General features: G+C 52.4%; 1 protein-coding gene across 1 annotated transcript in view; it reads right to left on the bottom strand.

Annotated features, from left to right (window-relative positions):
• RAB44 (RAB44, member RAS oncogene family) overlaps window positions 1-13748 on the bottom strand; it is a 35188-nt gene that overhangs the window by 2904 nt on the left and 18536 nt on the right. The window contains exons 5-12 of the mRNA XM_054492332.1: window positions 12775-12921; window positions 12076-12166; window positions 11606-11701; window positions 9651-9838; window positions 7476-9058; window positions 4305-4386; window positions 2541-2655; window positions 1431-1532 (exon numbers count right to left, since the gene is read on the bottom strand). Of these exons, the coding sequence (XP_054348307.1) occupies window positions 1431-1532; window positions 2541-2655; window positions 4305-4386; window positions 7476-9058; window positions 9651-9838; window positions 11606-11701; window positions 12076-12166; window positions 12775-12921 (2404 nt within the window). The remainder of the gene's footprint in view (window positions 1-1430; window positions 1533-2540; window positions 2656-4304; window positions 4387-7475; window positions 9059-9650; window positions 9839-11605; window positions 11702-12075; window positions 12167-12774; window positions 12922-13748) is intronic.

Raw genomic sequence — 13748 nt, 5'->3', positions numbered from 1 at the left:
ATAAAACCCTTTTACGGGGTGGGGGCTAAATGTCCTGTACAGTTAGGTTAAACCATACGAAATTGCTATTTGTGGCAAGCCCCAGTCAAATATCAGCAATTTCGTATGTTTCAATCTAACCTATATCTAGATTTGCAGCTGCTTATATGATTTTCTATTATATTGTAAGCATTTACCCCACACCCTTAAATATTTTTCCAAGACAGGATTCTTAATGGCAAATATTAACCTCTCACATGAACATCCACGGTTTAACCACCAATTGCTGCCAAATGTTTGTTCTTATAAATAATATTTGAAAACCCTCATATAAACATGTTCGATTTTACGTTATACATGGGTATCCATTAGGTGTTCCTTTAGGGATTATTACTTCTGAGTCTTCCCTTAGGATAAATTGCTAGAGGATAAATTACCATGTCAAAGGGATGAGTTACTACTTTTAAGAAAAAGGCCGAGCGTGGTGGCTCACGCCTGTAATCCCAGCACTTTGGGAGGCCAAGGCAGGCAGATCACTTGAGGTCAGGAGTTCCAGATCAGCCTGGCCAACATGGTGAAACCCCATCTCTACTACAAATACAAAAATTAGCTGGGCGTGGTGGCAGATGCCTGTAATCCCAGCTACTAAGGAGGCTGAGGTGGGAGAATCGCTTGAACCCGGGAGTCGGAGGTTGCAGTGAGCCGAGATCGTGCCACTGCACTCCAGCCTGGGCGACAGAGCAAGATTCCATCTCAAAAAAAAAAAAAAAGAAAGAAAGAAAGAAAATTCCCTTCAAGCAGGAGCCACAATGATGACCTCACGATTTATGGGAAGTGGAAAGAGAAACAGGAAGAAAATACAGCATGAAAATGCCAAGAACGGTTGTGTGAGAGGTGGGACGAGGAGTGATTTTTCCCTCTATTTTTATTACTCTCCAGATTTTCTGGAATGTGGTTAAATGCTATTCATGAATAAATAGTATTCACTGTCTGGCAGTGGGGCTTTTGATGTAATCATCCCAAGGGAGAATTTGAGTCTTAAAATAGGAGAACTTAGAAGGCAGCACGTTAATTAGAGACCAGAGATAAAATTAAAATTTGATTGGGAATTTTGAGCAAAGCTTTTAAAACCTTTTTACTCTGAAGGTATTTCTTATGCAGGTGGGGACATGGTGTGGGAATGTGCTAATTCAACAGTGAGGTTCAGTGTCACGCCCGCCACTCCAGCCTCGGGTTTGGGCTTAAAGCGCATCTCCAGAGGCAGGGGCTGTGTGGGAGGGAGAGGCGGCCAGGCCACTGTCCACTCTGAACAGGCCTTTGGTTGGGGCAGGGGCAGGAATGGGCCACGGGTTCTTCTCAGCTGCCCAGGTCGGGTGATGCCTATCCACCACCTGCCAGGGAGGTGTCTGCCCAGTCCACGCACAGAGACGGGTTGATGCCCAAGTGCTTACCTGGGCCAGTTGCTGCCCAGCTTCCACGGACACTTGCCGTTCCTCCTCACAGTCCATCTTGTTTCCCAAGAGAAGGATGACCACCCCATCCGACCCCGCGTCCTGCACACAGAACATGTTCTGTCAGCCACACCCACTGTGTGCCAGGCTCCTGGCACATTTGCCCTCCTAGAAGCTGAACTGTGTCCCCCGCATGTTCCCCCTCTCAGGCCACATCCACTCCATAACCTTCTCACCTGGACCCTTTCCCCCATCCTTCCTCTCTGCTGATAAACATCTCACCTATTTTCCAAGGCCAACCTTAAGAACACCTCCCCCAGGAAGCCTTCCTGGATTGTTCCTGCCCATGCCCTCTCTTCCTGCCTGTGCTGAACAGTCCAGCACTTGATTATACATTTTCCCAATTGTCTCATGAATAATAATAATAGTTTCTGATTAATGAGTGATTGCTATACACCAGGTGCTGTGCTGAAAGCAATTCTATCAATTAATTCTCACAACTCCCCTATGAGAGAATTCCAGAAATTGAAGTTCAGAGAACTCAATTCATTTGTCCAAAGTCACAGAGTTAGGGTGGGTGGGATTCAAATCTAGGTCCTGTCAGACCCCAGTGCTCAGCTCCCCTCTTCACACATTACCTTATCCTGCTTCTTTTGCTAAACTAGAAACTTCCAGAGAGAAGACAACATGGCTAACTTCACACCCCTCTGCTGTGCTAGTACACACTGCAGAATTTCAGTATATATGCTTTGAGGAAGTAAGCAGGGGAAAAACTAGAGATGTGTGAACAGAGGAATTATCACGTGGAATGGCACAAGAACTACATTAGCCTCAAGTGTAAGAAGAAGACATTACAAACAGCTGCCATATGTAGGAAGAGAATGTTCACAGGATAAAGGAAGTAGTTTGGTTTGAAGGCTGTACTGTGTGGTTGTGGTTTCTTTGTACTACTGCATTCCCAGCTTATCCAACCACATGCCCTCAGTGGGTGGTGTCACCCATATGTCTGTCATGTCATTTGTAATCCTGGGAGAAAAGAGGGAGTGGGCAGGATATAAGGTCCCTCTTGACTGGAGGGACTGGGGCCAACCCCAGCAGCCATCTGCTCACCTGGAGACAGTCTAGCCAGTAGCGCACGTGGGCAAAGCTCTCCTGGGAGGTGATGTCGTACATGAGCACCACCCCGTCAGCCTTGCGGAGCAGCTGTCGCGTCATACTGTGGTACCTACCCAGAAAGTCTGCGTGAGGCCACACCAGGCATCCCGACCCCAGGCCCTGGCCTCTGCAAAGTGGGAGAAGTAACCTATCCTATTTCTAATTGCTTCCCACAGAGCATGTCCGTATGCTTCCCTTCGTTCAGTGTAGTTATTGTTGACTAGATAACAGTTCTCATGGCTCAAATTTCAAAAGGTCTCAAGGAGAACTCAGTGAAAAGTCTCCTTCCTTCTGCCCCATCCTGGAGCCACCCAGTCCCCCTCCCCAGAGGCAACCAGGGTTATCAGTTTCTTAAATATTTTTCCAGAGGTATTTTATGTATATACATACATATACACACACATATATACACCCATACACATACATTTTTCTCCCTCTATTTTATACAAATACAGTGTAAAACATTCATCATACTGATTAATATTCAGTGTTCTGCATTTTGTTTTTTTCCAGTTAACAGGATGTCTTGGAGAAATTTCCCTATTGGGCTGGGCACGGTGGCTCACACCTGTAATCCCAGCACTTTGGGAGGCTGAGGCAGGAGGATCACTTGCAGTTAGGAGTTCCAGATCGGCCTGGCCAACATGGTGAAACCCTGTGTCTACTAAAAATACAAAAATTAGCTGGATGTGGTGGCATGTGTCTGTAGTCCCAGCTTCTCAGGAGGCTGAGGCACAAGAATCACTTAAGCCCTGGAAGTGGAGATTGCAGTGAGCTGAGATCACGCCACCACACTCCAGCCTGGGTGCCAGAGCAAGACTCTGTCTCAAAAAAAAAAAAAAAAAAAAAAAAAAAAATCCCTGTTAGTACATAAAGAGAGTCCTCAGTCTTTGTGTGGCTTTATGGTGTTATACTGGGTGGATTGACCCTCCTTTATTTAACTGGTCCCCTATTGATGGACATTTAGGTTGTTTCCTATGTTTCATAACACAAGTGATAATACTATGAATGGTCCTGGTCCCTTTGTTATTGTAGTCATATATGAGTCTATTTATAGAATGAATTTCTAGAAGTGGAACCGCAGAATCAAATAAGATATGTCTTTTAAGTTTTTATCACTGCTGGATGCCGTGGCTCATGCCTATAATCCCAGCACTTTGGGAGGCTGAGGCAGGTAGATCATGAGGTCAGGAGTTCGAGACCATCCTGGCCAATATGATGAAACCCTATCTCTACTAAAAATACAAAAATTAGCTGGATGTGGTGGTGGGCACCTGTAGTCCCAGCTACTCAGGAGGCTGAAGCAGGAGAATCACTTGAACCTGGGAAGTGGAGGTTGCGGTGAGCCCAGCTCACGCCACTGTACTCCAGCCTGAGCAATACAGTGAGACTCCATCTCAAGAAGAAAAAAAAATTTGATCACTACTGCCTAGGTTGAAAGTAGAAGACCAGCATTTTCAGAAGGACAGGTGATTGGGTGGCTGTCCCCTAATGACCATGTTGGGACAGCCCTAATATATGCCTTGCCAGGCTGAGGGACCTCTGGCTCTGCTGCCCTCTCTCCCCTGCCTTGGGCTTGACTCATCTCTCCTTCCCTGACCTCCTGAATCCTTGAGGGGCAGTTGCCTCCTGCCTGTGTTATTGGGGCTGCCCCCTGTCCCTCTGCACCCCTACGCTCAGCCTAGGTTCCTGACACCACTGATATACAGTGCCTGTTACCTCTCTTGGCCAGCCGTGTCCCAGAGCTGCAGCACAAAGCACTTGTTGTCCACCAGCAAGGTTTTGACCCGAAAATCTACTCCTAGGACACATAGAGAGGGGTGAAGCCTACTAAGTTATCATCCAGGACTCCTAGCCAAGGCCTACCCCCGTATATACCCGTCCCCTGTACCAGCTGCTGTGCGATGGAGCCCTTGGCTGCCGGGCTCTGCATCCCATCCATCCTCGAGGACCCACTTCCTCCAAGAAGCCTTCCCAGACCTCCCTTCCGCAAGTTGTGCCAACACAGGGCACCTTGTCTACGATGTTCATTCCTTAGGCCACCCAGAATATAAGTTTCATTATTTTATTTTTACAGTACTCTTTGTTCCATTCCCTAATTATTGCATGCACTTTCCCCTCTCAACGAGACAGCAGGGGAGACAAGCAGCCCAGAGGGACAGAAGGAATGCTGGCTTCAGGCAACTGTTACACTGGTTACAGGACCTCAGGCAAGTCACTTCACCTGTGTGAGCCTCTCTTTCCTTGTCTGCAAAGTGGCAAATTAGAAAGACCTACACTGCAGAGTGGTTGGAGGATTAAAATGCTGTTTTAAAAGGCGTGGTGACACATGCCTGTAATCCCAGCTACTCAGGAGGCTGAGGCAAGAGAATCACTTGAACCCGGGAGGCGGAGGTTACAATGAGCCGAGATCGCGCAGCTGCACGATCTTGTTGCCTGGGCAACGAGAGTGAACCTCCATCTCAAAAAAAAAAAAAAAAAAATCCTGTTTTAAGTGACCCAGAGAGCATGCAATTCTGAACTGAAAAGAGGATAAAACTTCTGGTGTGGAGGCAGGGCTTTTAAGGTGGTGGTCTTAACATTGGGGGCCCGGCTAGGGCAAGAAAGTGAACCAGGTCTTCAATTCTCTGCTTTCGTCATCTGTAAAATGGGGATAGATATGGAAAATGTACATTCAAATATAACTCCGTTGGCTCTGATTCTCTATCTGGTCCCGTCCTCAAATGCAGGCAGGGTAGAGTTCTTATTCTGTGAGGTGGGGGGCCAGGAATGGAGGGAAGGTGACGCCAGGTAGGGAAATATTGACCCATGAAGGCAGGATCATTTCCCGTGGTATTTAAACCAGAATAGACGATAGCCACCGGGGGGCAGCAAACCGTAGCTGGGATTGGGACAGATCTGGACCAAGCACTTGGATCTCAGGTACTCCCAGCAGGCTAGCAGTGCATGCCGGCTTGCCTGGTTGGTTGGTTGGTTGGTTGGTTGGTTGGTTGGTTGGTTGGTTTCACAATTATGCAGCTTGTGTTTTTCTTGATTGAATTTTTTGAGAACTTCTTACTACATAATAAAGGAGGAGGCTCCATTCTAAGGAAGGCTGTTGTAAGGAATAAGACATGTATGGAAGATGCCTAGTGCATGGGAGGTGGTCAGTAAACAGTAGCTTAGGTGACTAATAATGGTAGCCTTGGCCAGGCAAAGTGGCTCAGGCCTGTAATCCCAGCACTTTGGGAGGCTGAGGAGGGCAGATCACCTGAGGTCACCAGCCTGGCCAACATGGTGAAACTTCATCTCTACTAAAAGTACAAAAATAAGCCAGGTGAAGTGGCACACATCTGTAGTCTCAGCTACTTGGGAGGCTGATGCAGGAGAATCACTTGAACCCAGGAAGCAGAGGTTGCAGTAAGCAGAAATCGTGCCACTGCACTGGAGCCTGGGTGACAGGGCGAGACTCCATCTCAAAAAATAATAAATAAATAAAATAAATGAAATAAAATAATGGTAGTGTTGTAGAACCTGTGACCCCACTCAACATCAGGCCAGCCTGCTATAGGTTTCCTCTTCCCGAGGGAACTGCATTTCTAACTAGCTCCCAGGTGAGGCTTCTTGGGCAGGAAAAGTTTGAGAACCTGCCCCAGGCCTCTCTTGTGGGGGGCTGTCATTTACCGACTGGTCTGGCACTGATCCCCAGTTGGCATGCGCCCTGGTCTAATACAAAGACAGGCGTGACTTCTTTGTCCCTAGGTGGGTCTCCCCTCCGTTCCCTCGGGTTTGCTTTTTTTTTTTGGAGACGGAATCTTGCTCTGTCGCCCAGGCTGGAGTGCAGTGGTGCGATCTCAGCTCACTGCAAGCTCTGCCTCCCGGGTTCATGCCATTCTCCTGCCTCAGCCTCCCGAGTAGCTCGGACTACAGGCACCTGCCACTACGCCCGGCTAATTTTTTGTATTTTTAGTAGAGACGGGGTTTCACCACGTTAGCCAGGACGGTCTCGATCTCCTGACCTTGTGATCCGCCCGCCTCAGCCTTCCAAAGTGTTGGGATTACAGGCGTGAGCCACCACGCCCGGCCGGGTTTGCTTTTCTGTAGCTCTGTACAGGGTTCAGTGGCCGCATATCCTGATACTTTTAGGGAGGGAAGACTCTCTGCTTTCAGCCATTTCTTGCAGGAGCCACTGAGTTAGACATGATCAAATATTTACTTATAATAATAATAACAACCATAATAACTAATACTTACTGAGTACTCACTACATGTCAGTTATTATTCTAAGATCTTGACATATTAATTCAACTAGTCCTCAACCACTCTAGGAAGGCAGCACTACTGTTGTCCCCATTATGCAGATGAGGATTTGGGGGTTCAAAAGGGTTAAGTCAGTTGTCCAAATTCAGACCCCAATAAGTGGCAGGGCTAAGATTTGAACTCAGTCACCTGGGTTCCTAATTTACCACACTCTACAAATACATTCTGTGTAAAATATCCAACTTCCCCAAGGTGACTTCTTGCCAGACCATGGCTGCCCAGCCTGGAGCTAGTCATGAGCAAATCTAACCAGCACAGACCCTGCTCTGGCCTGCCCACGGGCCACATGAGTGGAGACTTGCTTGTTTTCACCATCAACTCTCACAGGCACCTAAATTGCAGGGTGCATTGTTGATGTGGCACATTATAAGCTAATCAGATCAATGCAGAAAAAGCAAATTACCTGTAATTAGAGACGATTAGTGAAATAGTAAGGTTATGCCCATATAAAACAATGTCTAATGCAGGGCCCGTGGCCAGGGCAGAACCTGCAGCTTCCTCAGGGAGGTCTTGGTCTGGGCCCGCTCCCACTCATTGGCCCTGGCCCCTGCGTCTCTCCTCGCTCCCTGCCGCCCTCCCCAGTGCCCTTACCCACGGTAGCTGTCAATCCGGTGGCGAAGGAATTCTGGTGCAGCAGGTGCAGGAAGGATGTTTTGCCCACGTTGGAGTCTCCCAGAAAGATGACATGGAAGAGGTAATCAGGGTTGGCCTGGGGTCCCCCTCCAGCCATGGGGTCTCCCGGGGATGGGGTCAGCCCAGCTTCCCTGGAGTCCATTCCTGGATCTTCAAGCCTGCTCTCTGCCCTTGGTTCCCTGTAGTGAGGGGGGCCTTGTTCTTCTGCGTGAGCAGTCATGAGGGATGGCCTGGGTTGGGCTTCCTGCTCAGCCATGGTGGGAGGGGTTTGTGTGGGTTCCTGGGGTCCTGCTCCAGCCCCAGGCTGAGCCCCCCCGGGAGGAAAGCCCCTTGGAGGTGCCGATTTTCCAGGAGTGGGGGCTTCTGCTTCCACCTGAGCCTGTGGTGTGGCAGATGGGAGAGAAACAAGCAGAGAATCTTGCTGGGGGAGTTCCGAATGTGCAGTTTCTAGGCTGTGAGCCTCAACCGACTGCTCTGACTGCTCTGAACTGAGGTCCTGCCCACCTCGGCCCTCCTGTTTTCCTTCCTCAGACCTGGGTTCCTCTTCCAGCCCCTGGTGGGGGAGGGCAGGCAGCTCACCCAGCGCAAGGACCTGGCCATGAGCTTCTCTTAGCCCCTCAGGAAGGCCCTCCTGCACCACTGGGCCTGCCTGGCCCTGCTCCAGGCTCTCTGTGGGCACCGGACCCACAAATTCCAGGCCCTGGAAGGGCTCAGCTGGCCCCAGGGTGAGGGCTCTGGCCCTCTGGGTCCCCGGTCTTGGCTCAGAGCCAGTGGCATGCAGGTCCTGCTGGAGGGCATCTCTCTGCCTGGGCGGCTTGGCTGGGCCCACTCCTGTGAGGGCAGTTGTGGGTAAGGGTCCGGGCTGGGTTTCCCACTCAGTCACGGTGGGAGGGGTTTGTGTGGGTTCCTGGAGTCCTGCTCCAGCCCCAGGCTGAGACCCGCTGGGAGGAGCCCAAGACCCAGGGCCCTTGTCATCTGGGTCTGAGGCCTGGATCTGTTTGCTGGACCCAGCTGGGGCCTGGGGAGGGGGAGAGTTCGCAGGGGGAGGGGGCCCATCCTCCAAAGGAATGAGCACTTTGAATACAGGTGCCACCAGGCTTCCTGAGAGACCCCAGAGGAGGCGGCCCTCGGGTGTGGACCCCGGCTCCTGGCTGGGGTCCGGGTTGTGCGGTTCAGCAGGCTGCTCTGCTCTAATGTCCTGCTCATCTGGGTCCACTCCTTTACTGTCCTTGGCACTGAAAGTCACCCCAGGTGGGGTCCTTGGAGCCCCATCTGGATCTGAAGATGGCTCCTGACCAAATAGAAAAGACTGTGGCTCCGAGATGGAGATCTGCCTGACCACACGGGGTGTCTGGGGGCCTGAGGTGGCTCTTGGGGTCAGGGGCGGGCTCCAGCAGAGCTGCAGGGCTCCATGCGGAGGGCTGCCAAAGTTGCTCAGGAGCTGGTCCCAGTCATCGTTGTCCCCAAATAGCCCAGGCAGGGGAGCCTCCTCAGGGGAGGCAGCCTGAGGGTCTGGGGTCTTCTCATCCGCTCCAGGAAAACTGGAAAGGAAGCAGGGAAGCAAAGATTGGGGAGGGGCAGGTACGTAGTGTCACACCCATCCCACCTGCAGCCCTCACCATCCCTTGCTCTCCCCATGGCCAGGTCTCCTCCCAGTCCTTGCTCAGGCAATCCTTCTCACCTGGCCTGTGCTCCCCATTCCTCCTCCTCATCCAATCCTGTCCATCCTCTAGACCCACATGAAGCCTCACCTCCTCCAGGAAGCCTTCCTTGATCATTCTGGCCCATCCCACTTCTCTGAGCTATAACAAGTAGACTGAGTGCCTGCTAGGGATCTAGCACTGCACTAGGACGTGTGTGTATTTCTGTGTGTGTGTGTACATGTACACGCACACACGTGCATGTTTTAATTCTAGCCATGTGGTCTTGGGCACAGGTGTTTCCCTTTTTTGTGCCCCAGTTTCCTCATCTGAGAAATGGGCATGATAGTTCCAGCTTGGCAGAGGTTGGGGTTTAAGGAAGGAGGCTGTGTGTGCACTGTGTGCTAGCTAGATCCTTAGAGAACTCAGAGTTCCCCACTGGTTCCAGGAGGCCCTTAGAGTCCACCCCAGTCCAGGGATAGCAGCCACTTGCCTCAGTTTCTCCTCCACCTGCCAGGACACCCGGCCCCTGGCGGCGTCCAGGCGCCCCCTGGTCACCTGCAGCTGCCCCCGCACCTCCTCCAGCCGCCCAGCCAGGTCACGCTTGGCCTCCTGCAGCTGCTGGTTCTCTGAGGCAGCCTCCTGATGTGTGCTCCTGAGGTGGGAGAGCTGGGCCTCCAGCTGCAGGGTGGAGGGTGAGGCGGAGAGAAGCCCAGATGCCCTCCAGGGCAGCAAAAAGCCTCCCAAGGCCATTGTGGGACACAGACCCCCACCCCCTGTCCAGGCTCCTGGAGACCCAGCTTAAATCAGAGTAGGAGTGGGCGGTTATCCCTCCTTGGCGTAACTAGCTCCATTAGCTCCTGTCTAGGAGGGGCATTGGAAATCCTGGGGTGGGGAGGTTTAGGGAGACTGTGTGAGAAACAAAAACCACCAGCGCCACGAAGGCCCCACACCCAAACCAAATCCCACCCTCCTCTACTCAGCGCCCTGCAATGGCTGCTGGCCCCTGAGCCCGTCTGGTCTACAGGGGGCTCCTGATCCAACAACAAATCGCATGACCCAGAGAGGGAGCATTGTTTGTCCAGGTGCAGGGAAAGGCAAAGCTCTTGCAATGGCCTCCGGGACCCTGCACAGTCTCCTGCAGCCTCCTCACCTCCCCCTCATTACCCTCACCTCCTTTCCTATGGCTGTTGCCTCTCAGTCTGTTCCAGTCCACAGCTCTGCTTACTGTTCCGTGAACCTCCACAGCGCATGCCCGCTCAGGGCCTTCGCACCTGCTGTTCCCTCTGCCTGGTTGCCCTTACCCCACATATCACACTTCTTCAGGTCTTCGCTCCAATGTCATCATCTCAGCCAGGCCTTCCTTGACTCCCTTCTCAACTTACTTTGACTACAATTTCAACTCCCACGACTCTTCTATCTCCCTTCCCTGTTTTACTTTATTCTCCTTAGCACTGATCACCATTTCCTATGTTATGTATGTCACCTGTCTCCCTGACTAGATGGTAACTCTGTGGGCAGAGGTTTGTGTCTGTCATGATCCTCAGGACCTGGAACAGTGTCTGGCACATAGTTGGTGCTGGATAAGTAGTTGTGGGGTGAAGGAATAAATGGTCGGAGGGGAGAAGCTTCACGTCCACAGGGGACAGGACGAAATGGCCCCATGTGTAAAGCCCTATCTCTTCACTTGGCAGGAGGGGCCTGCCTCGATTTCCAAGGAGCAGCTGCAGAGGCACCTGGGAAATCAACCTGGTAACAGGGCCAGCCCAGGCCGTGGTGAGGACGGCTCGGGGAATCTTGTCCCGGGCTGAAGGGATGCTTCTTGTCCTGGTTACACAGCAGAGCACAATTTTACCAAGGTCAGTGGTCTTCAAGTTGAGGAAGGAAGAGATAATGGGGCGCGGATCACAAGGTCAGGAGATCGAGACCACGGTGAAACCCCATCTCTACTAAAAATACAAAAAATTAGCTAGGCATAGTGATGGGCACCTGTAGTCCCAGCTACTTGGGAGGCTGAGGCAGGAGAATGGCATGAACCTGGGAGGCAGAGCTTGCAGTGAGCCAAGATTGCACCACTGCACTCCAGCCTGGACGACAGAGCGAGATTCTGTGTCAAAAAAAAAGAAATGGGGCAGGGTCTCAGACCCAAACACTCAACCACAGTGCCACCCGGAAGTGACTACAGGCTATAAGACCTGCAGTGTCCAGGCAGCAGCAAGTAACCTGACCCTAAGCAGGAAGCTAGGTCAGTTTCAGAGATGGAACAACTGAGGCACAAAGCACCTACTATGTGCCAGGCACTGTCTCAGGCCCTCACATGTAGTATCTCTAATCATCACAGTACCTTCTAAGGCAGGAGTTCTGATTTCTGTGTCTCTGATAGGAAACAGGCTCACAGATATTAAAAACCTGTTTGGAAGTGGGTTTCTGGGAAACCCTGTCACTCACCTCCCTCTGGCCCTCAGCTAGTCGCTGCACCTCGCGCTCCTTGGCCTCTAGGACGTCCTGCATTTGGGAGGTGAGGGCCAGGCCCCGAGAGTCACTCTGTGGAGTAGGTAGATTCAGCCCTCACCTTGCAGACTCTAAGAGCTAGCTGGGCAGGCCAGCCCTTCTCACACTCCACCTCCACCACCTGGGGTGCCTGGGCCAGGATGTCCCAGCAGGGAGGGTTCTCAGGACAACTCTCCCAGTTCCAGACTAGATTGTGGCAACAAGGAGACTTGGCAGAGATGGGAAGGGGGCCCAGGCTCAACACTCCCCACCCCATCTCTCTGGGGAACACAAGCTGCTCAGGGCAGGGAGAGGATTCACTACAGCAGCTTCCTGTGCCCCACCCTGGCCAGTCACTGGCCCCACTCCTTAGCCAGCAGAGGCGTCCCGGGCAGTGGGAAGGAGGCAGGCTGCCAGCGGGAGCCCACCTCAGCCTGCAGCTGCTGCTTCTCCTGGCGGATCTGCTGCTCCATCTCCTCATAGAGCTGCTGGACCTCACGGTGGTGGTCAGAGTCACGCCTGGGAGGAGCAGGAGTTGGGGTCAGGCAGCCCATCAGTGCCTCTGGGAGCCTGCTGCTGGCAGGGGCAGTCTGGGCTTGGGTTTGGAATCCATCCTATTGCTTTCTTCACTCTGCCAGCAGTCACTGACCTCTGTCACCCTGAGAACAGCCATCCCAGTAACAACCCCCTGACCCATACGACTTTGACGCTGGTCCTGCTGATCCTACCGTGCCGACCCTGGTAACCATCACCAGTTCCCCTGGCCAGGGTCTCATTGTCCCCATCACCCCATCACTCAGTCCCCACTCCCTCTTTCACCATCCTCCTGCCCCTATAACCCAACTCCAGGGTCACCACATGCATTGCAATCTACGGGAGCAGACCCCCTGGAGTTGGGTGTCACAGTGGGTCCTGTACCAAGACACACCCTTCCCTTCCCACTCCTGCCATTACCAACTCTGTCCTCCCCACCAGGTCCCCTGAGCCACCTCTTCCTCCAGCACAGCTCTGCCCTATCCAGCTCACAGGCCCAGCTGTAGAAGGAGCTGGGGAAATCCAATCAGATTCCACTGGAATGTGAAGAGCACCTACTTTGTGTCAGACACCCGGCCAGGCCCCCGACTCACTTCCTCAGGGTCAGCTCCAGGGCCTCCTTGTCCGCCTGGGCCTCCTGCAGGCGGCTGGTCATCTTGGCCAGAAAGCCTGCCAGGTTGCCCGCCAGCTGGGGCTCCTCCTGCCGCAGCTGCCCCCACAGCTGCCAGATTTCTGTCTGCCTGGGGAGAGGAAGACAGCCAGAGATGGGAGGGTCAGACACGAGGTGGGATGGAGAAGCAAGGGGAGCCCCACTCCTCAGTTTTCACTGCAGCGCTCCAAGAGACTTTGGCACCTGGGCCAAATCTATTGACACCCTACAGGATGCAACTAAAATGCCACCTCCTCCAGGAACCATTCCCAGATGTGCCCTCTCCCTTCTTGAACCCCTGCCACACTTTGTCTCTCTGTGATTCCGTAATAGTGGGTTAGGGGGATTTGGGATCCTGATGGCCCAGGGCTTCCATCTGCCCTCTCTCTTCTCTCACTCTGAGGCTGTGTGACCTTCAGCAAGTCCCAAGTCCTCTCTGGGCTAATTTGTAAAATGGGGTGGGGGCCGATACCTGCCAAGCAAGGTCACTGGGGAATGAGAGACACCTGATGAAAGCACCAGCTCAGGGCCTGCTACATGGTTGGTGCCCAATAAAGGCTGCTTTCACATGGATTTAATTAAGTCATGAGGACGGATGCCAGAGGGCTGAGCCTAGGCCAAGCTGCCAAGTGAATACAAGGCTCCCCACTCCCTTGCCCCACAAGTCTACACCCTAAGTCCTACCTTGCCTGCCTCACAGCACCTGGCCCCACCCTCCAGGAGCCAAGCATGAGGAATCTTGTCCTCACAGAACCCCACGGGTGGGGTGAGCAAACCTGGGCCAGTGGGTGAGGGCAATTCCCTCACTGGTTCTAACAGACCCTGGGGGTCCTAGGAGGGGACATTAGCAGGCAGGGCTCCCTTTCTCGCTCTCTCTTTTTTTTTTTTTTTTTTTTTGAGACAGAGTCTTGCTCTGTT

The sequence above is a fragment of the Pongo pygmaeus genome, chromosome 5, assembly GCF_028885625.2.
Source record: "Pongo pygmaeus isolate AG05252 chromosome 5, NHGRI_mPonPyg2-v2.0_pri, whole genome shotgun sequence".
NCBI lineage: Eukaryota > Metazoa > Chordata > Mammalia > Primates > Hominidae > Pongo > Pongo pygmaeus.
Note: the sequence above shows the minus strand (reverse complement) of the source record. Positions and strands in the feature narration are given on the sequence as shown.